The sequence below is a fragment of the Bufo bufo genome, chromosome 11 (genome assembly GCF_905171765.1).
Source record: "Bufo bufo chromosome 11, aBufBuf1.1, whole genome shotgun sequence".
Taxonomy (NCBI): Eukaryota; Metazoa; Chordata; class Amphibia; order Anura; family Bufonidae; genus Bufo; species Bufo bufo.
The window spans coordinates 80,334,512-80,360,208 of NC_053399.1; the positions used below are offsets into that span (position 1 = coordinate 80,334,512).

Genomic DNA, 25,697 nt, shown 5'->3' on the forward strand with positions numbered 1-25,697 from the left:
GTCTCCATTCTAGCCCCTCCCCTCCAGGCAGCTCACGTCTTGCTGTATGATTATACGACGACGCCAGTCAGAAAGGAGCCAATTAAATCCACCCCTCTGGATCACGTGGTCGCGCCGGCCAATCCTGTGCCGGGACGCATGAGTTTGAATCAAAGTCCTCACTAACGCGCTCAATTTCAAACTCGCCGTGTTTACCTGCCGTCCTGCCCGCCGGAGAGTAGTAAATAACCATGGAGGCTCCTTCTTTGGAAGAGCTGGACACCTTGAAGTACCCCGAGCTACGGAGGCTGGCGAAGGCGGCCGGACTGAAGGCCAATCTGAAGGTGAGGAGACGTGCGCATTGTCGCCGACAGATGTCATCTCTAATGTCGCAGTCTGACCGAGCAGGGCCACAACCGTCACTGCCTTTCTGCTGCTGAGTAGTCTAAGGCTGTGTTCACACAAAATGGATATATCTTACCACAATTACCGCAGCAAAACCTCCCGACTTGTCTGCAGTGTGTTTTTTGCGGGGTGCGATGTGGTTTCATTGGTACCATTTTAGGTTACATGAGACGTATTTTTTTGGGGGGGGGTAAGAACAATTCCGTTCTCTCCTTGCGTTTTGTCTTTTTACATTGTTCAGGGGGCGGTATAAATAACGTGTTATCCTTTATACAAGTTGTGGCAAACAGCGAGATACCGCAGAATGTTTGTTTGTTTTTGTTTTTTTTACCAACTTTTTAAATAATTTTTGTTTTCTTTCTTTTTTTTCTTTTATAATGCACTGGTATATCACTGAAGATCTGAGGGAGATAGTAGCAGATAATCATCTCCGAATTAGCATTTTTGCCATACTGCAGGTCCTGTTAGGACATATAGATATTAGAGGGGTGGGGGCCGTAAACTCCAAAACCTCTAAATATATACCGTATTTCTCGCCCTATAAGATGCACCTGCCAGTAAGACGCACCGAGGTTTTAGAGGAGGACAATAAGAAAAAAAAATATTTTTTATCAGACCCCCAATGTGAATATGACCTCAAATCAGAGCCTCAATGTGAATGACCCCCGATCAGACCTCAGATCTGACCCCCGATCAGACCTCAGATCTGACCCCCGATCAGACCTCAGATCTGACCCCCGATCAGACCTCAGATCTGACCCCCGATCAGACCTCAGATCTGACCCCCGATCAGACCTCAGATCTGACCCCCGATCAGACCTCAGATCTGACCCCCGATCAGACCTCAGATCTGACCCCCCGATCAGACCTCAGATCTGACCCCCGATCAGACCTCAGATCTGACCCCCGATCAGACCTCAGATCTGACCCCCGATCAGACCTCAGATCTGACCCCCGATCAGACAAAAATAATCCACTTCCCTCTCCTGCTCCTCACATCCAGCGCTCTTCCTGTTCTTTCTGCCGCGCACAATGTGGGGTCACAGAGCGCCGACGTCCTCACTCTGTGCGCAGTCACAGCACAGCGGGCGGCCGAGGACTAGGAAGCAGTGAGTACAGACCCCGGGAGCGCTGCATTCACTGCTTCCCGCTCCTCCTGTACTAGTGAGCACCTCCATGATGCTCCTTGGAATTCGCCCCATTGGACGCGCCTTTTGTGTGTGTGGGAGGGTGCGTCTTATAGAGTGAGAAATACAGTACACAGAGCTTTATCTTCTAGTAAAGTTGTTAAGTTTTGAACAATTGTATAGCGCCATGATGTTTTTTACAGGGAGTAAAATATTCTCGGGCTAGGTCATCACGTATCTGATTAGTGGGAGTCCGACCCCTGGCACCAGAGGCCATGACACCGGTGAACACTGAGGCCTTTTTCTAGGCCAATGACGTCACATTCACCGGTCATGTGGCCTAGCAAATGGGCCTTGGCTGCAATACCAAACATGGCCACTATACAATGTGTGGTGCTGTGCTTTCGTCTCTTTCAAACAGCTGAACGCAGGGAGTGGACCCCCCTACCAATCAGATATTGATGACCTATCTTGAGTATACTATCCAGCTGGTGGAAGACCCCTTTAATGTACTTGTGATGATCCATCTTAGGTTGTACTTATTCCTAACTCTGCTTATCTATACCATGTATTACAGGCTGACCGCCTGCTCAGAGCCCTGAAGAAACACTTTCACCCGGCCCTCATCACCGACAACAATGGCAGTGTAAGTCTGACCCCAGAGAGCTTTATTTCTCCTCATTTAAAGGGATATTCTTGTCCTGAAATTTAGGGCATAAATATTGAGATGTGAATAGAGAGATCTGCAGCGGTGACGTGCCCGTATACCGCACGTGACTGCTGCAGCCAGTCACTAGTCTGATTGTTCTCATACTGTGGCCAATGATTGGCTGCAGTGGATCGGGGATAACTTACTCATTTGTGGGGGTCCGACTACTGGTGCCCCCACCAATCACGAGAACGAGGATCCCGTTCCCCGGATTCGATGAAGCAGTGGCTCAAGCATTCTCTATGGGAGTGCCAGCGCTGTACTCCGCTATCTGTAAGGGGTCCCGTAGAGTTTGAATGAAGCGAACGAGACCCCCATTCTCGTGATCGGAGGGCAGCCCAGCAGTCGGACCCCTACTCATCAGTTAGTTATCCCCTTTCCTGTGGATAGCGGATAACTTTAAAATTTGGCACAACCCCTTTTAAAGAGAAGCGGTCCCCTCTCCTGCCAGGTCTGCATCCCCCATGTAATTCTGGAGCATCTATTCTTCCCACTGTCTCGTTCCTCTGTTATGAATTGCTAGCAGTTTGCAGTGAAGGTCCAGATGGGTTTTACCAGTTTGGGGATACGCCCACAACTGGTAACACTCAGCTGAACCGTTATCGCAAACTGCTAGTAAACCTTTCAGAACTTCTATGAGTAATAATAGAGGAAGGGAACATCATAGATGGGACAGGTCATCTTCAAGGTTGCTTAGAAGCCAAGTGTTTAGTGTTTTTTGGCTGGCGCTCAGTCATTACTACTAGTAGGATAAGTAGTTTCCTGGCACATGCGATCGCTCCTGCTGAGCGGAAAGTGTTGGCAGCAAGAATGTCTTATCTCTGAAGAGCGAGACTGATTATATTGTTCTTCCTCTGGAAGTGCTGGTAGATAAGGAGCTCCACCTCTGGAGGCCTCTAGGAGGAGGTCGTTGGCCTCTACTCCAAGCTGATCTGGATTTTCACTTTTTCTCCACCCCTGTCAGAGGGGTAACCAGCCTGAATTATTATTTTTGTTTTAAAGGGCCTTTTTTTTTTCATGGTTAAAGAGGTTTTCTGGGATTACAGTATTGATCACCGATCGTCAGGATAGGTCATCAATATCTGACTCTGGGGAGTGAAGTGCCCTCAGAGGTCGGGTTTCCATTTTCAGTTTTTTTTACACAGTTTTATAAGCCAGGAACAGACCCTAAATGAAGGGTACATGTAAAGGAGTCTAGGTTGTCACCTCTTGTGAATCCACTCCAAGCCCAGCCAAAGGGTATGGAGGATATGGAAGGTGCACTTCCCTCACTTGCAGCTAGAGGTCGCCTGTGTAGAGGCTTGTCCGTTTTTTAAAAATCTTTTTGTACTGTTTGCCTCCCTGCCTTAGTAACTGTAAGCTGATGTGTCACTTGTATCTAGGATTCGGATAGTAACTCTACCCTGACTGATGACTCGCAAGTCAGACCGGACGAAGAAGAGCAGATTTCCACGTGCCATGTTACGCACAGACGTGGTCGGGGGAAAAAGGAAACCCTTGTGGACTCCAGTCTAGAGATGGAACATAAAGTGAAAGCCGTTCAGGTACCAAGTACTGTGGGTTTTGGGGTTTTGAATAGAAACCGTGTCCATCTGTAGCCCAAAAAAACATAGTTATAACTGCTGAAAGATTTCCAATTTCTCGCATGAATATTGAACTGATTTATAAAGCTAAGCTAGTGCTGCGTGTATTAGGTTACATGTGCTCTTAAAGGGGTATTCCCATCTCAGACAATGGGAATATATCGCGAAGCGGGGAGTGCTGTGGCTGGAGGACCCTGGATTTCCTGGGGTCTGTCCACCACCAAGAGCTGCTCCCATAGAAGTGAATGGGAGCGCACCGTGCATGCGCGGCCCATGCTCCCATTCATTTCTACAGGGCAGACAGCAATAGCCGAGCCAGCGCTCGGCTATTTTCGGCGGCCCCATAGAAATGAATGGAGGGCGGCTGCGCAGTGTGCCCTCCGTTCATTTCCCGGCTCCGTTCTCAGTGTAGGTGCGGGTCTAATCGCTATCAGACATGGGGGCATATCCTAGCAATATGTTTCATTGTCTGAGATAGGAAAACCCCTTTAAGAGCACTTCTGATAAGTGTTTAGAAAAAGTGAAAATCCAGATGAGCTCAGATTGGGAGGTGTCCACCACACCTCAAGAAATCTGAAGTCCTCCTGCAGCTAGGGTCTTCTCATCTCCTCGCAGCTGTCCAAGCACAGCGCTGTACATTGTATAGTGGCTGTGCTTGGTATTGCAGCTCAGGCCAATTCACTTGGAACGAGGAGCCTGTTGACAGTGGTAGCCAGACTTTCCATAGAGAAAGCAGGGATGGTTTATTACTTTCCTGATTGCTGCACAAGTGCCATGTATACAGTTTAGGAAGTGGCCATGTCAGCAATCGCTGGATCATAAGGTGCCTGGTAACTGTATGGGCTGCTGGGTCTTAGCAGACCCAGATCAGCTCTGCAGTGAGACCCTGGAGCCTGATCCCCCTGTAACTGGGGCTAATAGATCAGTCCCAGCTACAGGACAAGCCAGGATGTCCCCCAAATCAGTGGTCCTCAGGGTTCACCTGCCAGTCATGTTTTCAGGATTTCTTTAGTATTGAGCAGCTGATATAATTGGTGTCCATGCATCAGGCCTTACCACAGATATTCATTCTATGGGATATTCCTAAATCCTGACCGGCAGGTGGGCCCTGCCCCAAATGACTTCCAAGTAGTCCCGTATCACTGCCTGTTGATTTGCTTCCTCCTTACCATGAAGCTGTACTCCTTGGTGACCTTTGACCAATGGTTGTCACCTCTGCCCTGAGGAAGACATGTGCAGCTGTAACACTAGTGAGTCGCTGCCCTGTAAATGTGGAGTGGCTGGCAGATCCAGGCTAATACAACCATCTTCTGGTTGGAAGCTGTGCCGCAGAAGAGGAGCGTGTTCTGGTGTGCACGTAGCAGAGCTGCAGAGGCTATCTGCATAATACTCTGCTGTGGTAAAGCACAGCACGCAGAGTGTGAGGACCTGACACTACCTGCTGATACCATATCTTCTCATGCTTGGTTCCTCTCAATGGCTAACCTGTACTGATCTCTAGGCAGATGAAGTTGGGAGCGATGCAGAAGAAACGTCTGTTGCAGTGCTGCAGAACCAACAGAGCAGTGCCGGGAATACAGAAGACACTGCAAGAAGGCAAAGTATGTGTCTTCAGAAGTAACACTTATGGTTAAGTCTTTGGGATATATTTATCACGTCCCTATCAAAAAGTTTCAGATTTTTGTGAAGGCTCTGAATCAAAAATGATACCTGAACTGTACGTCGGCTCGTAGCGGCTGTAAGTTTCACTTCCGACACATGGACCTGCAGTCAAGCGCCACCATTAAGTGGCATTCTCCATTAATATGAGTTCCCTCCAAAATCCACACAATTTATTCTTGCAGAAATTTTTGACAGCAATGCTGCTACATGTACCCTTAGTTTATTTGGGTTTGGATCTGTTTGGAGAAGATGTGACAATTGTTTGCTTACAGGACGTCAAAATGATGTCCTATGTCAATGACATCTTAACTGAAGGATATTTCTCCAATTCTCCTACAAAACTCCTTTTGATTAAATATGCAATAAATCTGATGAGTAGGAGTGCAACTGGTAAAACCCCTATACACCACCGTCTCTGAGTCTGTCAAGAATAGGGAATAGCTGGGCCTCTAGACACATGAATGTTCACTCAAAAAACACCATAGAAACCGCTAGTGTGTTTTTATTTTTATTTATTTTTCTATACCACATGTAGTTTATATGCTGTTTTTTGGTTTTGTTTTTCTTCTCTAAATAATTGTGTTTATTCTGGCATTACGTTCCTTATGGAGGTCAAAACACCAAAAGCTTCAGCATGTGGCTGTTTTCAAAGAAAGTCACCTAATTAACCAAAATGCAAGTAGCAAAAACGCTTGTGTGTCCTGCGTTTCATATTTCTCATAGACCAGGGATGTCAAACTTTTGGTCCTCCAGCTGTTACAAAACTACAACTCCGAGCATGTAGATTGTCCAAGCATGATGGAAGTTGTAGTTTTGCAACTGCTGGAGGACCACAAGTTTGACATTGCTGTCATAGGCATTTTTACAGCAAAAACGAAATGCACCAAAAATCACAAGTGCGGGAGAACCCGGGTCAAGCCACAAAAGTGCAGGAGAACCCGGGTCAAGCCACAAAAGTGCGGGAGAACCCGGGTCAAGCCACAAAAGTGCGGGAGAACCCGGGTCAAGCCACAAAAGTGCGGGAGAACCCGGGTCAAGCCACAAAAGTGCGGGAGAACCCAATAAAAAAATCTGTGTGAATCCACCTGAAGCCTGATTCTCAGGATCAGTCATGGGAATGCTCCTTTGAAGAGTGACTGACTGTATTTCCACACTACATACAATTAAATAAATGCAGACATTTTATGAAAGGATATGTAGAGAGAATCTCTAAATCGCACATCCTCATACCTATGCTTCTGATATACAACTGTTTTCAATTATCAGCATTTCTTATGATAAAACATGGCTATACAGCGATGCTATCAATCATTTGCTGTGCCCTATAAAGAGACAATTAGTATACAGTTTGATCAAAGCGCATAGGCCCACTTACCGCGACAAGGTTGACTCTTGTTTAAGTGGGAACCTACTCTAACCATGGCGCAGAGCCGTGCGGCGACCACCACACCTCCACACCGCTCCAGCAGGCAATGGGATCCAGCAGCAGCCGCACAGCAGCCCCACTATACAGTGAGGCCACATGGGCCCCGGGTCCCATCACTCCACCAGCACGGCACAGAAGCAGAGACGGCCGCCGTCCAGCGCCGCATGTTAACTGGTGCAAATGGCTCACCTGTTCACAGCCTCTCAGGAACTCCAACTGAGATGTGGTAGGAATTTATAGACCCTTTGCAGACTTCTGCTAATTAAAAAGCACCTGAGCCACATGGGAAGGAGTGCTGATTCAGGGGAGGGGGGAAAAGAAGTTTATAGCATAAATATCCATACATTTTATGAAAGGACACATACTTTTTGCAGGTAAACGCAGGCGCTGTTCTGGTAAAAAAACGGGCAGAAAGATTCCAAAGAGCGCCACTGTATCGAAGTCTGGATCAAAACCGTCAACTCCGAGTAAGTCAGACACTTAACATGCAAGTTTTCCTCACATTACATGATTTCTATCATTACATAAAATATTTCTGCTGTATTCAACATAGATTTCAAGAGGGTGCATGAGGCCCACTTCAAAAAGATGGAGTCGATCGACAAATACCTGGAGAGAAAGCAGAAGCGACTAGATGCCATAAGCAGCTCCATCCAAGAAGTCAAGGTGTGTACAGCTGCCATGTTCTTGTTCTCGGGTCTTTGCTCCGCTAGTACATAAGCGTTCAGGTGACACCAAAAACCACCAGAGGTTCAAGTGTGTCTCCAAACTTAGGTTTCAATTCTGTAAGGGCTCTTTCACACGACTGGGTGCCGTGCGGGTAATCTTCGTGAAAGACAGCCAAGTCGCGCACTGGACAGCAGAGACACGGAGCAGTAACATGATTGATAATGCTCCGTGCCTCTCTGATCTTTTTACTACAAAATCACAGTGAGATAAAGTGAGGAAATCACTGTGAGCCCTAAGGCTGGGTTCACACTTGAGCGTTTTACAGCGCGTTCAAACGCGCTGTAAACCGCTCAACACATGAAAACCAATGCTTCCCTATGGCCCTGGTTCTCACTTGAGCGTTTTACAGCGCGTTTGAACGCGCTGAAAAACGCCCTACGCTCAAACAAGTTCTTGAGCTTCTTTGGGGCGTTTTACAGCGCTTTTGTGGCCATAGGACATTGCAGTCAATCACACAAACGCGCGTTTACTATTGCAAAAAACGCGCATAAAAAACGCGCGTTAAACGCGCATATCAAAGACGCTCAGGTCTGAACCCAGCCTAAGAGTATGCTCTCAGAAATCCGAGGCTAGCCCTTGGCCCATTTCTGCCATGGATTAGTAGCATGAACTTCCACAGGTTGACTCGTGGTTACCCGCCGCAGTTTCCGAGTACTTTCTAGAGTATCTCAGTGCTTAGGTTGATTAGCATTTTAGAGTATAAAGTGTGGTTAACATTTTTTTTTTTTTTCCTGCCATGCAGATGCTTACTAAAAACTCTAACCAGCAGAAGACTCCAAGCAGCAATAGGAAGGTAAAGTGATGAGCACAATGATGTCTAGTTTTCTGTACAGTGTACAAAAATAAACAATTTTTTAGCCCAAAATAATGCACTCCTAAAAAATTGATCCAAAGGTGTCCATAGCCTCTAAAGAAGGGTATGACCTTTGCTTGGTTTTGGCTGACTATTTTTTGTTGTCTTCTCCTATTGCTTTGATACAAATTCATTGGCTCAGTGTCTGCAGGAGGGGGTATAACCATGAGGAGGAGCGTAGGGCTGCAGTAAACGATTATTTTAGTAATCAAGTATTTTATTGATTTTATTTTTTACGATTAATCGAATAATCTATTAAGAAAAAAAATAATTAATAGACTGTTTTCCTTTATAAGAACTAATCAGACCCCCTGCCATCAGTCCCAAACACCCTTCGTTCCCCACTATGTGATCAGCTCAGTGCCATCAGCTCCACTATTCCCCCCACTGCCATCAGCCCTCCATGCCATCCATTGCCATGTCCCCCACTGCCATCAGATCAGCTCCTCCATGCTATCCATTGCCGGCCGTCCCCCCTTCAGTGCCATGTCTCCAGCGCCAGTGAATAAAATACTTACCTTTCCTGTAGGGGCGCCGCTTCACAGCTCCTTTTTCTTCTTCTCCGCGCGCTGCACTGGATCCTGACAATGTGTCAGGGTCCAGTGCAGCGCGGTACGGGCCGGCGGGGTGACCACGGAGCGGTAAGTAATAGCAAGCGCTTCACTCTTGTTCCGTGGTCACATCACGCAAAAAATTTGCATCGATGATTTTTTTTTTTTTCTGTCGAATTACTCGATTCAATCGAGTAATCGTTTCAGCCCTAGAGGAGCGTACGCCTTTTTTCAGGTAACTGTCTCCTAGTGGCAAGCAGCTGTACACCATGGTCTTCTGTGTCCCCCAATGAACTTGGTGAGAAAAGTATTTTATAGGCAAGTAAAAAAAATGCTTTTTCAAGTGATCTTTATTACGAAAGAAGATTTTTAATAAAGCCCAAAATTAGTAAAATGCAGTCATTAAAAGGTGTGATAACCTTTAAAGACGGGCAGAATAACTGGGTGGGAGCGTTGTCTCGCATGGACTCTGCAAGAAATGCATTATACAGGTCCTATTTCTCATGTACAAATCCTATTTTCTCGCCCATATTCCTTGGGGGACACAGGAAACCATGGGTATAGCTCTGCTCCCTAGGAGGCGTGACACTAAGTGAAAGCTGTAAGCCCCTCCTCCATCAGCTATACCCTTCAGCCTGGAGAAGAGACTGCCAGTTTTTTGCTTAGTGTCCAAGGAGGCAAGACACCCCCTGCTTATGCAGGGTTGTTTTCCTATAATTTTTTATTTTTTGCGTTATTTGTTGTTTTAATTCGATTTTTTTTTTTTTTCTACTCTACAGGGACAACAGAGGCGCATTAGACCCCTCTGTTTCTCCGGGGTTGAGTTGCGCCAGTGCCGGTAATTCCGCACTGGCGCCTCCCCCACAGAAGACAAGGTGGACCAGGGCAGCCTCGCTCCCCTGCGTCCCGCCAGCTCAGGGTCGCCCGCACGCCAAGTCCCTCCCCCGGCTTCCTGCCACTGCGGTGCCAGGAGCTGAAGGGGCGACCCCGCTGGATGGATTGAGGGCGAAGACAGCGTATGGTGAGAGTGGCTGCTCCAGCCTCCCCTTCCTCCCTCCCACCGCTGCTACACCCCCACCACTGCCCCCCCCCCATGGGCATATCAGGACCGTTTCCGGGCATCATATGGGGGGGACTTTGTCTTGGGCAAGTCCTTGGCACGGACGCTGCCTTCAGGGGACGGCTGCAGGCAAGGAGGCCGTCTGCCACATCCAGGCGCGGCGGGGGCCGCTTACTTGGCGCGAACGGCGCCATTTCATCTTGGCCGGCACTTCATCACCTTGGGGGTTAAAATCATTTTGCCGCGCACGCGCGGCTCAGCTTCTCCTTCAGCGCGGCAGAGGGGGGCGGAGCTTCCTACATGCGCTCCGCTACTTCCGGTTTCGTCGGGCTCCACTTCTCTTAGTGCTGCGTGGAATCCTCTCTGCCGTCCGATCCTGAAGCCATTCATCTCCGTGCTGCTGCCTCTCCTCCACAGCCTCCTCAGTCTGTTCCCCCTTGCTGCTGCCGCTTGCATCATCCGGGTCTGTAGGACTGTTAACCCCCTCCGTGCCACCAGTACTGTTGCTTGGGTGTAATCCCTGTTCCGCTTTTAAGTGCAACATCTTTTTTCCACCATGTCAGACCCTTCTGCAGCCGCCAAGCCTTGGTACCAGCCTGTACTGCTTTAGGGAACCCTTCCCCTGGGGGCAGTCTGATCCGCACTGTACTGCATGCCGAGCTCCACCGCAGCCTCAGTCGCCACGCTGTGTCGCTTCTGCTTCCTCTGACCCGCCTGGACTGGGCTAGATCCCTGTCCCAGGCCGTGGAAAGCCTCACTCATGTCGTGGGCCGCCTAATAGACAGGCCCGCCTACCCCGCAGACGCCACTCTTACTGTCGCGCCCTCCGGGTCCACTGCTTCTGCCGCTGCAGCGGGTTCACTCTTCTTAGTGACCCCTCCAGAGCTAGGCACTCTCAGAAGCGTCTTAGAGTAGAGCGAGCCTCCTCCTCAGAGGCCTCCCTCTCCCCCGCCACGCGTGCGCACCCAGGACGGGCCTCTCCTCTCCAAAGGATTCGCTCTCTGAGGTGAATTGGCGGTTTCAGATTTGGAAATGGACTCGGCCCTGCCGTCCAAGCTAGCCTCAGCAATGGGTCAACTCATCTCCGATATTCGTGACACCTTTAAGGTGCAAGATGACCCCCCCTAGCTCTGACGCAGCTAGCGTCTCCTTTATCAGACCCAGGCAGGCCTCAGAAGTCTTTCCAATCCACTCTGGATTTCTCCTCCGTGGTGTTCTAAGGCTTGGGCTCGCCCGGACGCCCGTTTTGTCAACCCCAAGAAGCTGGACATTGCTATCCTTTTCCAGCCGATGTCGTGGCCACCTGGTCGTCCCCACCCAAGGTGGACCCCCCCTGTGGCCCGGCTGTCAAAGAACATGGCCATCCCTGTTCCCGACGGGTCTCCTCTCTTCAGTCAGCGGAGGACCGTCGCATGGAGACCCTTTCCAAGGGCATTTTTGCTGCCTCCGGTTCTGCTCTCAGGCGGTTTTTGCCTCTGCTTGGGCAGGTAAAGCAATCTCTGCTTGGGGCGCGCAGCTGGAACAGGAGTTGGACTCGGACGTCCCATCCAGGACTACGTTCCTTGGCCCAGCTTATTATTCGGGCCGGGAATTTTGTTTGTGAGGCCTCCCTTGATGCGGGAGCCCTTATTGCACGCTCCTCCGCCCTGGCAGTTTCCGTCAGGAGGGAGCTCTGGCTGAAGGTTTGGAAAGCGGACGCTGCCTCCAAACGTTCCTTGGCGGGCTACCGTTTTCGGGGTCCGCCTAGACGAGCTTATTTCGGAGGCCACGGGTGGTAAAAGCACCCATCTTCCTCAACCCCAAGCCAGGGGCGCCCCCCCGCGGAGCCCTGGTGCGTCTCGTTTTCGGTCCTCCCGCAGGGCCTCTGGGGCTCCCCCCACAGCTGCCGCTTCGGCTCCTCCCCAGGATAAGCGTAGGAAGCCGTTTTTTCGGGCGCAGGCCACAGGCTGCCCGTACACCCGCAGCAAAGCAGTCCTCTGCCTGAAGGCGCGCCCCCACCCACCCGGGTGGGGGGCCGGCTCCTCCTTTTCAGGGACGTCTGGATGGCTCACGTCTCCGACGCCTGGGCTCTCGAAATTGTGTCCTCCCGGATACAAAATCGAAATTTGCATCCTTCCCTCCAGATCGGTTCTTTCGCTCCCGCCCGCCGCGGGACCCGAAAAGCGCGGGCTGCGTTCTCCGCGGCTGTTCAAGCCTTACTGGACAGGGGGGTGATTACCCCCGTTCCTCTAGAGGAAGGTTCCAAGGGTTCTACTCGAACCTCTTTGTAGTCCCAAGAGGGAGGTTCGGTGCGGCCCATTTTGGACCTCAAAAGCTCAACCGTTTTCTCCTCCTTCGACGGTTTCGGATGGAGTCCCTCCGTTCCGCGGTGGCTTCCCTGGAGCAGGGAGATTTCATGTCTTCCATCGATATACAGGATGCCTACCTCCATGTTCTGGTAGCCCGGTGTCACCATCGCTTCCTCCGATTCGCCGTGGGGGACCTCCACTTCCAATTTGTCGCCCTTCCCTTTGGGCTGGCAACAGCCCCCCGGGTGTTCACCAAGGTCCTGGCCCCGGTTTTGGCCTTACTCCGTTCCAGGGGTGTTTTTCTGCTACCGTACTTGGACGATATCCTCATCAAGGCTCCGTCCCTTTCTCAAGCGGTTGCCAGCGTGGATCTCACTCTAGAGACTCTGGCTAGGTTCGGTTGGGTCATCAACTTCCCCAAGTCCTCCCTTCCCCCCTCCAGACAACTGGTCTTCCTGGGAATGCTTTTAGACACGGGAGCGGCGGAGGTACGTCTTCCCTCGGAAAAAACGACCTGATCCTCCGTCGGGCGGTTTCGGGGTCTCCTTCTCCACCGTCGACCGTCCTTCCGCTTCTGCATGCGGCTCTTGGGGCAGATGGTTGCCTGCTTCGAGGCGATCCCATTTGCGCAGTTTCACTCCCGCCCTCTCCAACGGGCGATCCTCTCCTCCTGGGACAATCGCCGGAGTCTCTGGATCAATCCCTTCCATCTATCGCCTCCGGTGCGGTCATCTCTCCGCTGGTGGTTACAGTCCCCTCTTCTGGGCAGGTCCTTTCTGCCACTCAACTGGTTGGTGGTTACAACCGATGCCAGTCTCTTGGGCTGGGGGAGGCGTGTTTCCTCCCCGATCGTCCAGGGCATTTGGTCTCCATCGGAGTCCAAACTCTCGATCAATGTCCTGGAGCTGAGAGCGGCCCTTCTGTCTCTGCGACACTGGACTCATCTGCTGAAGGGTCATCCAGTTCGTGTGCAATCGGACAACGCCACGGCTGTGGCGTACATAAACCACCAGGGGGGCACTCGCAGCGCTGCAGCAATGCGGGAGGTCACCAGCATTCTCCGTTGGGCGGAAGCCCCACGTCCCGGCCCTATCTGCAATTTTTATTCCAGGGGTGGACAATTGGGCGGCGGACTTCCTCAGTCGCACCACCGTCGACCCCGGCGAGTGGTCTCTTCACCCGGAGGTATTCGAGGCCATTTGCCTTCGTTGGGGCATACCGGACGTGGACCTCATGGCCTCCAAATTCAATCACAAGGTCCCCGCCTATCTGTCCAGGGCCAGGGATCGGGAGCTTGCGGAGCCGACGCCCTCGTTCCTTCCTTGGCGAGGCTTCGCGCGCCCATACATATTCCCTCCCATCCCACTCCTGCCCAAGGTCCTTCGGAAGATTGCGGCGGAAGGCGTCTCGGTGATTCTGGTCGCTCCGGACTGGCCCCGCCGGTCTTGGTATGCCGACCTCATGCTGCTCCTGGCAGACGCGCCCTGGCCGCTGCCCGCCAGGGAAGATCTTCTCTCTCAGGGACCGATCTTCCACCCGCGTTAGGGTCCCTAGTTTGACGGCGTGGTTGTTGAGACCACCGTCCTGACACGTAGGGGTTTTTCTGCGGACGTCGTTTGCACCATGATCCGCGCCCGTAAGCCGTCCTCTTCCAGGATCTATTATAGGACCTGGAGGACCTTTTTGGGGTTCTGTGCCGATCTGGGGATTCCTCCGCTCCGCTTTTCTCTCCCCACAGTTTTGTCCTTCCTGCAGAGCGGACTTGCCCAAGGTCTGGGCCTTAGTTCTTTGAAGGGTCAGGTGTCTGCGCTGTCCATTTTGTTTCAGCGCCCACTGGCCCCCCCTTGGTCCTGTCAAGACCTTCCTTCAGGGCGTGGCTCACGCGTTTCCCCCGTACCGCCCTCCGGTACCGCCCTGGGACCTGAACTGGTTCTCTCAGCGCTCCAGGCTTCTCCTTTCGAGCCTCTGCGGACGGTTTCCTTGCGTCTTCTGTCCTGCAAGTTATTTTCCTTGTAGCCGTCACCTCTCTTCGGAGGGTGTCCGAATTGGCTGCACTCTCCTGTCTGGAACCTTTCCTAGTGTTCCACCAGGACAAGGTGGTTCTTCGTCTGGTCCCTTCCTTCCTTCCTAAGGTGGTCTCCGCCTTTCATCTGAACGAGGACATCGTTCTCCCCTCTTTGTGTCCTTCCCCTTCCACCAGCGGGAGAGGAAGCTTCATCGCCTGGACGTTGTCAGGGCGCTCAAGGTTTACTGGAGGTAACCAGCTCTTTAGGCATACTGACTCGCTCTTTGTGGTTCCGGAGGGGTCGCGCAGAGGGATGGCGGCATCAAAGTTGCTATCGCCCGTTTTGTCAAGATGGCTGTTACTGAGGCTTATCTCGCCAAGGGCAAGGTTCCGCCCCTTGGTGTTACCGCTCACTCCACTAGAGCGGTCGGGCTTCCTGGGCTCAGAGGAATCGGGCTTCTACGGAGCAGATTTGCAAGGCGGCCACTTGGTCCTCCTTGCACACCTTCACCAAGTTCTACTGGGTGCATACTCATGCGTCGGCTGACGCTGCTTTAGGCCGTCTGGTGTTGCAGGCGGCAGTTGATTGATGCCTCTGGTGTTGGTCTAGTTTGTTCTGGTCCCTCCCTTCTGGGACTGCTCTGGAACGTCCCATGGTTTCCTGTGTCCCCCAAGGATATGGGCGAGAAAGGAGACTTTTGTATTACTTACCAGTAAAGTCTCTTTCTCGCTCTTCCTTGGGGGACACAGCACCCGCCCTTCATTTGGTTACAGTTGTGGTTCCGGCTTGGTTGCCCCCGTTGGGGCTCGACAGTTCTTTTTTCCGGTTGGTGGTTATCTTTCCCTACTTGGACACGCAACTGGCAGTCTCTTCTCCAGGCCTGAAGGGTATAGCTGATGGAGGAGGGGCTTACAGCTTTCACTTAGTGTCACGCCTCCTAGGGAGCAGAGCTATACCCATGGTTTCCTGTGTCCCCCAAGGAAGAGCGAGAAAGAGACTTTACTGGTAAGTAATACAAAAGTCTCCTTTTCTCGCTTGTCTTTGAGGGACACAGAAGACCGCAGGACTTTTTAAAGCAGCACCAGGGAAAGGGAACGAAAGGCCGAAACACAAACTGTAAAGCTGGATGTAGAGTAGAAATGCATCCTCTGCTGGATCTCAAAACCTGAAAGGAAAACGCATATGTGAAAGTAGCCTTAATCAGACATGCATCCATACACTTGCAATAATCTCCCCATGTCTTCATAGGATTATTACATTAACCTCCTAATAGTCACGTTAAAATTGTAAAAACCCTCCAAAAATGTCACTTTTATTGTAGATTTTGAATGTCTGTCGTTATTTTGTGGGATTAGTTGTAGGTTTTTTAGGAACCATTTTTTGGGGTGTATATATAGTGTATTAAATAACCTTTTTTTATTTTATTTTTAGTGGGAAAGATAAAAAGAAAAACAATTTTTTACATTATTTTGTGTAATTTTTTTTCAGTGTGGTTTGTTATGTGGGTCTGTACATTGGTAATGTCACATTTCTATATGCTTTTACTATTTCTCCTCTCCTCCTGCAGCTGCTCCCTCACCTCCGCCAGGCTGACAGTGTGTTTTGCTTTAGCTGCTCATATCTCTGGTTTGGTACCAGCTAAGAGCTATTGTATTGGCATTCTAAGCTTTCAGACAATACCAGAAAGACAGCAATATCTTCAGTACATGGGAAGATATCGCTGTTAGAAATTTGGGATGCAGTGAATGTGGCTGAAAGTAAAAGCAGGTTTTACCTGTAATCATTCCTGACCCGATTTCTAACAGTGGTATCTGCTCTGTTGCTTGGACTTTAGCTGTCATTTTGTTATTTTAAACAAGACCAGTTGCCGGCTTCTAGCTGCTACTATTCATGACATATCAGCAGCTAAAGCTCAGCTCAGGCAGAAGAGTTAAGTACTTTTCCCACAGTCTGAGCTGAGCTCAGGTAAAACAGTTAGGTGGTTAATATACAGTATATCATGTAAACACGAGGAGAACAGTCTAGTTAGTGAAGATCCTCCTATCCATAATATAGATATGGTATATTATGGCCTTCCCAAGTAACGACCTGAAGTTTATTCCGCTTTTCTTTTTCCTCTTTAGAAATCCTTGCAGAATAGATTCTCTCTTCTGAGTCCAGTACCACAGATCGGGAACCTCTTTTCAGCAAAAACACCAGCAAATCCACAATCTGGACGCAAAAGGAGCTGTCTGGTTGACAAATCTGGTGTTAAGCCATCTACGTATTCATCTTCTAAAATGAATGTGAGGTAAATGAACATATGAGAACTTGAATTTCCAGCTGTGAAGTAGCTATACATCTCATCCTCTACTGCAATCATAAAGGGATGCTCAGTGCCGGGCTGAGGGATTGCATAGGGCTTAGTTGCTCATATCAGTCAATTAGCTTTCAGTTTTAATTTTATCAGGGCTACTTTGGCGAATGAAAGGTAGAATCTGGTTGGTTGCTCTGGGCAACTAAGCCAATTTTGATAAATCTCCCCCAAAATCCTTGTTTTGCCTGCAATGTTTCTAGATCCTGTCCACGGTCCATCTGTAGATGGTCCTAGTACTTGGGGTGTACATCCACAGGTCCTAGTACTTGGGGTGTACATCCACAGGCTTTGTTTGCTTCCGGTGCAGCATGGACATGGTCACGTGTTCTGCTGCAGCCAATGACTGGCGTCAGCGGTGAAATGCCACTTGTGGCATTGGCTGCAGGGGAGCACTTGACCATGCCTATGTTGTGCCGGAAGTAAACAATCCCAGGGACTAGAACATAGACCAGAGCCATAGCAGAGGACTGGGGCGACGGGAAGTTGGTAAGTATGACTCTTCTGCTTATTGTGGCAGGCCGCAGGCACTAGATAAAATGGACAGTGCCATAAGAGCGTGTATAAGAAAAATAAAACCATGTCCTCACCCCGCCCTAAAGTGATTTTATTAATGCAGTAAATTCAGCTATGTTATGTCTGATGGACCTCACATGGACTTCTTCATGCAGGTTTTCCGGAGCAACAAAGGACAATGAACACAAGTACTCTCTGGTCAAGACACCTGCCAGGAAATCTTCTACTTTTGTGCCCAGTACAAACAGTGCACCAAGAAAAAGTTTACCACTGAGCAGCATCAAAGCCACAAACAGCCCTGAAGACCTGAACCTTTCAGCAGGTAGATGGAGAAGATCTCGGCGTCCACATACCCAGTACCTAGTCCTTTGTATGTTGCGCCACCTTGTGTCCGGTTTCCTTAGAAGTCTAAAACTGAGGAACACCGAAACTAACAAAAGCCAAAACCATTTTAATTCCCCTTTGTCCGATTTGACTTTTTGTTCTTAAAGGGATTCTGTCACCAGGATTAACGATATGTAGATATTTATATGTGCCCACTAGTCTCCATGCAGTGTGTACAATGATCCCTCTGTTTATGCTCTGTGTGCCTTATATTCTTATAAAAAGCGATCTTATTCATATGTAAGTCACCTCTGTCAGGTGCACAGTGGACAAGTTGAAGCTGGTGCCAGTAGTCCGCACGGACGCAGACTACAGTGTCCACTGCGCCTGCGCGAGACTACGGAGCAGAGATTACATGACGTCAGGATAGTGCAGTGAATAAATTAAGTGGTAGGCGGTGCTGGGCTCCGGATCGATGGGCGCGGCTGGGCTCCAGGAGATCGTGGGACAACCCCTTGGGCTCCTGACAGAGGTGACTTACATATGAATAAGATCGCTTTTTATAAGAATATAAGGCACACAGAGCATAAACAGTGGGATCATTGTAAACACTGCATGAAGACTAATGGACACATATCAGGGTTCCAGATGACGACCAAAATGGTCGCCAATGCGACTTAGAATTCACAAATGGCGACAAGACTTTTTAGTCTTGTCGCCATTTGCGACTAGACCCGCCGCCACAGCTCTGCTCAATACAGCGGCGGGCACAGGAGCTAATAGTTCTCTGCCCCGTCGCCGATGTTCTTCTCAGCAGCGCAGAGAAGGGGTCTCTCCCCCCTGTGCTGCCGCTGCCAATAAGAAGAGAGACAGGAGGAGGAAGGGCTGTGGCCACTGCGCCGCCAATGAAGATAACTGAGCTGTTAATACAAATACAGGAGGCGGGTGCCGGAATTAAATAGCCGGCACCCGACCTCTATGACAGGGAGCGGTACCTGAAGAGTTAACTGCCGCTGATCGCAGCTCCCCGTCATAGAGGTCGGGTGCCGGCTATTTGATTCCGGCACCTGCCTCCTGTATTTGTATTAACAGCTCAGTTATCTTCATTGGTGGCACAGTGGCCACAGCCCCCCCAGTATAATAAACATTGGTGGCGCAGTGGGAAGTGCCAATGAGGGTTAAAAAATATGAACTCTCCTCCTCCAATTGATCACGTAGCTGCCAGTCTCCTGTTCTTTCTTCAGGACCTGTGGTGACGTCACTGAGCTCATCACATGGTCCATTACCATGGTGATGGATCATGTGATGAGCACAGTGATGTCACCACAGGTCCTGAAGAAAGAACAGGAGACTGGCTGCTACGCGATCATTTGGAGGAGGTGAGTTCATATTTTTTTTATTTTTTAACCCTCATTGGCGCTGCCCACTGCGCCACCAATGTTATACTGGGGGGGCGCACTGTGCCACCAATGTTTTATACTGGGGGGGGGCACACTGCGCCACCAATGTTATACTGGGGGGGCGCACTGTGCCACCAATGTTTTATACTGGGGGGGGGCACACTGCGCCACCAATGTTTATTATACTGGGGGGGGGGGGGGCGCCCTGTGCCACCAATGTTTTATTATACTGGGGTGTTGGGGGGGCACACTGCGCCACCAATGTTTATTATACTGGGGGGGCGCACTGTGCCACCAATGTTTATTATACTGGGGGGGCGCGCACTGTGCCACCAATGTTTTATTATACTGGGGTGTTGGGGGGGCACACTGCGCCACCAATGTTTATTACACTGGGGTATTGGGGGGGGCGCACTGTGCCACCAATGTTTATTATATTGGGGGGGGCACACTGCGCCACCAATGTTTATTATACTGGGGTGTATATAATGTTTATTATATTGACCTTCTACTTAGTATTCTGTATTCAGAATGCTATTACTTTCCCTTATAACTATGTTATAAGGGAAAATAATACAGTGAATAGACTTTCATCCTAGCAACCGTGCGTGAAAATCGCACCGCATCCGCACTTGCTTGCGATTTTCACGCAGCCCCATTAACTTCTATGGGGCCTGCGTTGCGTTAAAAATGCACAACAGAGCATGCTGCGATTTTAATGCAAAACACAAGTGATGCGTGAAAATCACCGCTCATGTGCACAGCCCCATAGAAATGAATGGGTCCGGATTCAGTTCGGGTGCATTCCGGTATTTTGAATACCAGATCTGGCACTAATACATTCCTATGGGGAAAAATGCCGGATCCTGCATTCAGGCAAATATTCAGTTTTTTTTCTGCCGGAGATAAAACAGTAGCATACTACGGTTTTATCTTTTGCCTGATCAGTCAAAATGACTGAACTGAAGACATCCTGAACGGATTGCTCTCCATTCAGAATGCATGGGGATATGCCTGATCAGTTCTTTTCCGGTATAGAGCCCCTGTGACGGAACTCTATGCCGGAAAAGAAAAACGCTAGTGTGAAAGTTCCCTAAAATATTAAGTTTAAATCCCCCTTTCCCAATTTTACATATAAAATATATAAACAATAAATAAATAAACATATTACATAGCGCTGCGTCCGAAAAGTCCAAACTATTAAATTATTAAAAAATTTCTCCTATGCGGTGAGCATTCGCCATTTTTAGTCACCCCAAAAAATAAGATAGGACTGTAATATTATGGGCCGAACGTTTCATAAAATGCGAAATGCACGCGGCTTTTTTTTGGTGTTGTTTATTTTTGCGCGGTATTTATGTTGACTGAAGCGAATGAAAATTTTGGTATCGGCATAGCGCTGTCACGATCCCAAAATTTTGATTCGCTTTCGATTTGGCGACTAAAAATTTGATTTGGCTCCTAAATTTTTCAGTTCAGGAGCCAATGGCTACTAGGTATTTTTTTTTTTAGTCTGGAGCACTGCATATGTAGATATTTATATCGTTAATCCTGGTGACAGAATCCCTTTTAATGTTCTTCGTGTTGTCTTTTCTTTCCTTGTAGTAACAACACCTTTCAAATTTACTGCACAAAACATGGAAACTCCAAAAGATGCCAAAAAGATGAAGTTTGACCTCCAGGCAAGCTTGGCACGGCCACTAGGATATCAGCCGCACAAAGGTGAATGTTTTATATCTATTACATAAAGCAGCAGAACACACATCGTTAACCAGCTTAGTATTGATGTGCACAGTCATATCTATGATTAAGAACTCTTTGAGAGTCTTAAGCGCGTAAGCAGTTTATGTTCACACGTCTTCAGTAAAGCTACTATGTTTTAACTCTTCATGTGTGCTGGAACCATCTCCTAGAAACCAAATCTCCGGTAACCGGTACGGTTAAGAAGTTCTCACCAGTAGACAGAAGTGGGACCTCATTGTCATCTGGGTCTGATGGATTATGAAGTAACACATTCCAGAGGAATCTCTCCAAATGAGAAGATGATCGAAGAACTGGTTACTTAATTTTTGCAGCCTCATTAAAGGGGTTGTCCAGGCTTTTACTATTGATGACCTTAGCCTCAGGATAGAGTCATCAATATCAGATCGGAGGGGGTCCGGCAACCAGGATCCCGCCAATCAGCTGTATGAAAGAGAAGGCACATTCTCTTCCTGCTTGCCATAGACAGACAGGAGACGGCACACATGCATGGCGTGTGCCTTCTCTACATACAGCCGATCGGGGCGGGTGTCAGATCTGATATTGATGACCTATCCGAGGACAGGTCATCAATATAAAAAGCCTGGAAATCCCCTTTAATGCCAACTCTGGTGCTGCTTTCTTTTCTTTTCCTCTCCTGTTTGACCTGCTATTGGTGCAGGCAGTTTTTGACGTCCCATAACCATGAACTGCCAGGAGAGGGGTCCCCAGCGCTCAGTGTCAATGGACTGTCATCTGAGCCATTGACATAGAGCACTGGGGACCGATCAACTGAACAATTACCAGTTACAGATCGTCAAAAGGAGGCGGCTAGTAAGATAACTAAACGGCGCAGGAACCAGAGATGATGAACCTGCAAAGTTACGCAGATAGTTAGATTTCTGTAAGGACAAGACACGTCCTCTTGTAATTCATTCTATAAAAACTCAAATATATATGAGTAAAGTTGGCACAAACCTGCTTGAAGTTTGGTGGAACTGGCCAGGTTTGTGTGGATGAGGGTTGGGGGATCTCCTGACTCTCCTCTGACAGATGAAGTCAACAAAAGGACCAAAGCAACTTGCTCCCCTCTTTCCCATTGAGAACCACATGCCTGCTTGGCCAAGGTGTACATGCATGGAGGAGTTGCTACACAACACTTTTTGTAACAACCAGTCAATGGTATCTGACAAAACCTTGTTCAAGCTCCACGGGTTCTGCACAGTATTTCTTTTTATCTTGGGACCAAAATTTATCATGGACTCCAAAGAGGAAGTATAAATCATTTCAACTCCATTTATCCACTTTTTTTTTAATACTGCAATTATGACCAAGAGACTGTTTTGGAATGGCAATCATTATCATCAAGCATTACAATTCCACAGTAATGTGATCCAGATGTATAGATCTGTGCACTCCGTTTTCACTGTAGTGTTTCACTATTCTATATTCTACTCATTTATATAACTTCTATTCTGTTGGCTTTTTCTCCCCATAAATCCTATTTAAAGGCAAGCTTAGCCTTGGGGAGACACTAAAGAAAACAACGAGGAAGAACAGAGCAAGTCGTCCATTTTAGAAGAATACCTACAAGCAGCCTCCCGTTTCCACCAGTAATTTAATGGCATTTCAAAACCTAGAAATGAACGATGACTGTTAAACAGGAGACACACTTGCCATTTTGTAGATGGGTGGGGGATTAGGGGGTCATCTATTAATAACACCCTATAGCTGGCGCCGGCTTCTATCTAACTTCAGCGTATCCCAGCGCCAGTCTAAATGTAAGACGGCTTCCTTGTTGTCTTACATTTAGACCCTTTTTTTTTTTTTCAAACCTAGATAGGTGTAAATAAATAATGAGATGGGCCTGCCGGTCCGTCCCCTTCCCAGTTTTTTTTTAGACCTGCGTGAGCAGAGAAAAGTCGCAGATTTGCGGAGCAAATAACCTTTGCGCCAGAAACGCGCCTAATATAGGCGTCTTTCTGGATAGTAAATGACTCCTAGAGTGCCTGACAGGGGTGTAAACAGATCTCATAGGGCTCCTTAGCAAAACAACATGGCCCACCCTGCCCCGTTTTTCAATACGCACGTCGCTCCCAGGCAACGCAAGTTCTCCGACATTTATTGAGACTGCTGCTGTCTTACATGTCGGTCTTATCTCTCCCTACTTGTTTGCCTCTTTAATATTTGTGGTGCATCTGTGCAGGTCCGAGATATAGACCCCAGCAAGGGAGCTAGTGTATATTTCCGCCAGTTTCCTGACATAGATTTTAATACCTCTGACGGACCACCTATTCTGGACCCTCATGTGCTCGCAAAAGTGTCAATCAGTGAGTTAAAATTCCCAAAAAGTCATAATTCTGAGAAGCGGCAGAGAGGAGAAAGGAAAGGGATGGCTGCAGGGAACTTCTGGTCTATTTGCCAGGCTGAATTGAAAGTAGTGGTAATTAGGGATAAGCGAACTTGTGTTTTCAAGCTCAGCGTTACAAGTTCGGGTTATCTTAAGAATTCTGTTATGGATTCCGCTACCAACGGACCATAACGGGATTTTTGGATAATCCGATCCTTGCAAGTCGAACTTGAAAACACAAGTTCGCTCAGCACTAGTGGTAATATCACTCAAAGCGCACAGTTCTACTTCATGACTGAACCAGTTAGAAAAACCCTGCTTTCATTAAAAGGGGTATTCTGGTCATCTAACCAGAATATTACAGCATTGGGACCCCCACCCGACCAAGACAATTGGGCCCCCTTTGAAATGACCGGAGTTATCCTGTGGAATACCCCTTTAAGGTACTAGCTAGTTGTAAGATCTGCTTTGCCCGCTCTCTTTCCATACATGACCTTTTTTCTTTGTCCTTCAGCAGAGAGAACAGACGTAACCAGCAGGAGAGCGGGACCGAAAGACCAAGAGGGACAAGACATTGGGATCACGGAGAGGGGTAGCCGTCCTTTAGAAAACCAGACGGAGAATGGAACTTTCCACTGACCGCTTTCCTAAATTGTAGTCTTCTGGTTTTAAAAAGAGTGGAACATTTTTGTCTGTATTTTTTAATCTTTTTTTTTTTTTTTCTTTAAACAGCTAAATAATGGTTATGTTAAAATATTGATGAGGCAGCTAATGTTAGAATAATTAGATATCCTGCTTAAAAAAAAGGCTTTCTTTATAAGAAAAAATAAAAGCAGCATTTTTACTTCGGGCTAAGGCATTTATGTCCCTAATTAGTTACCATAGACTAGCATCAAACTGATAGATGGTAAAGTACTAACGCCGTATTTATCCGATTTTATGTTTTCTTATCGACTGATATGGACAGAGGAAACCTTATAGAATGCAGGGATTGTAAATTATTATATAATCTCCCCCCCATCTCGCTGTCAGATTAATGTTTGTGACCCTTTAGCAATAAGGATTCTTGTACAATGCAGACCTTTTTATTAATCGTCATCTGGAACAGCAGCGATGTCTTATTGGCCAGTCTCTGAACCCTGCCGATGCTGTGTGTTTCCTGCCTGACTGCTGGTCTACGGACAGCCAGGAAAACGCATCATCCATCATTAGGATTCTGAGTGAAAGCCAACCATCGCACACGGCTCCACTCCTCACCTTGACAGGTCCCAGGGGCCTTTAGGTACTATGACCATCTCCTGGGATTTGCACTGTGGCGAGGTTGGCAGTCTGGCAACTCTTGGGATAACATTTTTTCACTGTACCAAATCTACTCCATTTTGGAAGATAATAGTCTGAACAGCCCCTTGTTTTAGGCCTTGTGAAGACTTCCTTCTTACAAATCTGTAGGCTAAAATAAGTATTCCCATCTGGAAGCGTACAGCAGGTCCACCGGATATGGTGCTCTATGTCGGGGGGGCCCCCGTTTTGCCCCTCACATCTGCGGTTATCCATTTACTTCTGTGGGACTTGTGTAAAGTAAGCAGGCGCTGTTATTTTCAGAACTCCCATAGAAGTGAATGGAGCGAGCCGCACATGCACCTCTTCATTCTGTTAGAGAGGTGCAGGTCCCACCACTTGAACCCATCGGACATTTATCGCATATCCTATTTATACGCCATAAATATACAGATGGGGACAACCTACGTAGAGTCTGTTATAGGTATGTACCGTGCATCTAATTCCATAGGTATCCATGTTCTGGCCTAGAAGCACTGTTACAGGTGATCCAGACAGGTATCTGAACAGTCATCTCTTAAAGGGGTATTCTGGTTGTTAGAAGTGATCCCCTATCCACAGGATAGGGGGTAACAGATAGGTGGGGTTACTACCGCTGGGGCCCCCCATACTCCGCTGCAGCCCCCCTTAAAAAGAAACAGAGCAGACAGTCGGGCATGTGTGCGGCTGCTCCATTCATCTCTATCGGAGTTCCGCTTATACTCGCAACTCCCATAGAAATGAATGGAGCAACCACACACCTGTGCGAACGGCTGCTGCTCTGGTCTTCAGATGGGGGGATAAGGGTCCCAGCGGTAGCACCCCCACCGATCTAATAGTTATCCCCTATCCTGTGGATAAGAGATAACTTCAACCAACTGGAATACCCCTAAACTGTGTATTAAGCATTTTACATCTCATTAGTCTACCTTTGCCTCTAGTGGAACAAAAAGACTATATTAAAGGGGTTTATGGCTTCCTAATGTTGATTACCTATCCTCAGAACATCAATATCCGTCCACCGGGGGTCTGACATGGTATAAACCCCCCCCCCCCAATATCAGCAGTTTGTTGCAGTGTCCTGCGCTGTCTGAAATGGAGCCAGAAGCACATTACTGCAGCACAGATGCCCTTCACTTCAATGATTCTGGTGGGTGTCAGACCCCCACCAATTGTATATTGCTGACCTAGTCTGAGGATAGCCCCTCAATAGTAGGAGTCTAGAGAGTCCCTTTTAAACCCACCTAGGACATATTTAGCTTTTCAGGACATAAAAAAAATAAATGATTGCAGAGGTTAAATATTTTTCGTCTATGTAG

The 25,697-nt window shown here is 48.4% G+C and overlaps 1 protein-coding gene across 3 annotated transcripts; it reads left to right on the forward strand.

Moving 5' to 3' along the window:
• Positions 1 to 134: 134 nt before the first annotated feature.
• NUSAP1 (nucleolar and spindle associated protein 1) lies at positions 135 to 23,731 on the forward strand. 3 transcript variants are annotated; one of them, XM_040412825.1, is made up of 12 exons: positions 135 to 323; positions 2,089 to 2,157; positions 3,603 to 3,764; positions 5,305 to 5,404; positions 7,266 to 7,358; positions 7,445 to 7,557; positions 8,363 to 8,413; positions 16,502 to 16,668; positions 17,403 to 17,569; positions 20,577 to 20,693; positions 22,223 to 22,325; positions 23,576 to 23,731. In XM_040412825.1, exons 1-11 carry the CDS (start codon positions 231 to 233, stop codon positions 22,288 to 22,290), a joined length of 1,200 nt encoding a protein of 399 aa, XP_040268759.1. In that variant the 5' UTR covers positions 135 to 230; the 3' UTR covers positions 22,291 to 22,325; positions 23,576 to 23,731. The 3 variants fall into 3 exon arrangements, with proteins under 3 accessions (XP_040268759.1, XP_040268757.1, XP_040268758.1); XM_040412823.1 differs by having other exon boundaries at positions 22,223 to 22,322; positions 23,573 to 23,731; XM_040412824.1 differs by having other exon boundaries at positions 22,223 to 22,322.
• The last annotated feature ends 1,966 nt before the right edge of the window (positions 23,732 to 25,697 follow it).

Coding starts and splice junctions, on each gene's coding strand:
- NUSAP1 (XM_040412825.1), top strand. CDS start 231: ATGGAGGCTCCTTCTTTGGAAGAGCTGGACACCTTGAAGTACCCCGAG. Junction 2,158..3,602: donor TCACCGACAACAATGGCAGT/GTAAGTCTGACC, acceptor ACTTGTATCTAG/GATTCGGATAGTAACTCTAC. Junction 7,359..7,444: donor ATCAAAACCGTCAACTCCGA/GTAAGTCAGACA, acceptor TATTCAACATAG/ATTTCAAGAGGGTGCATGAG.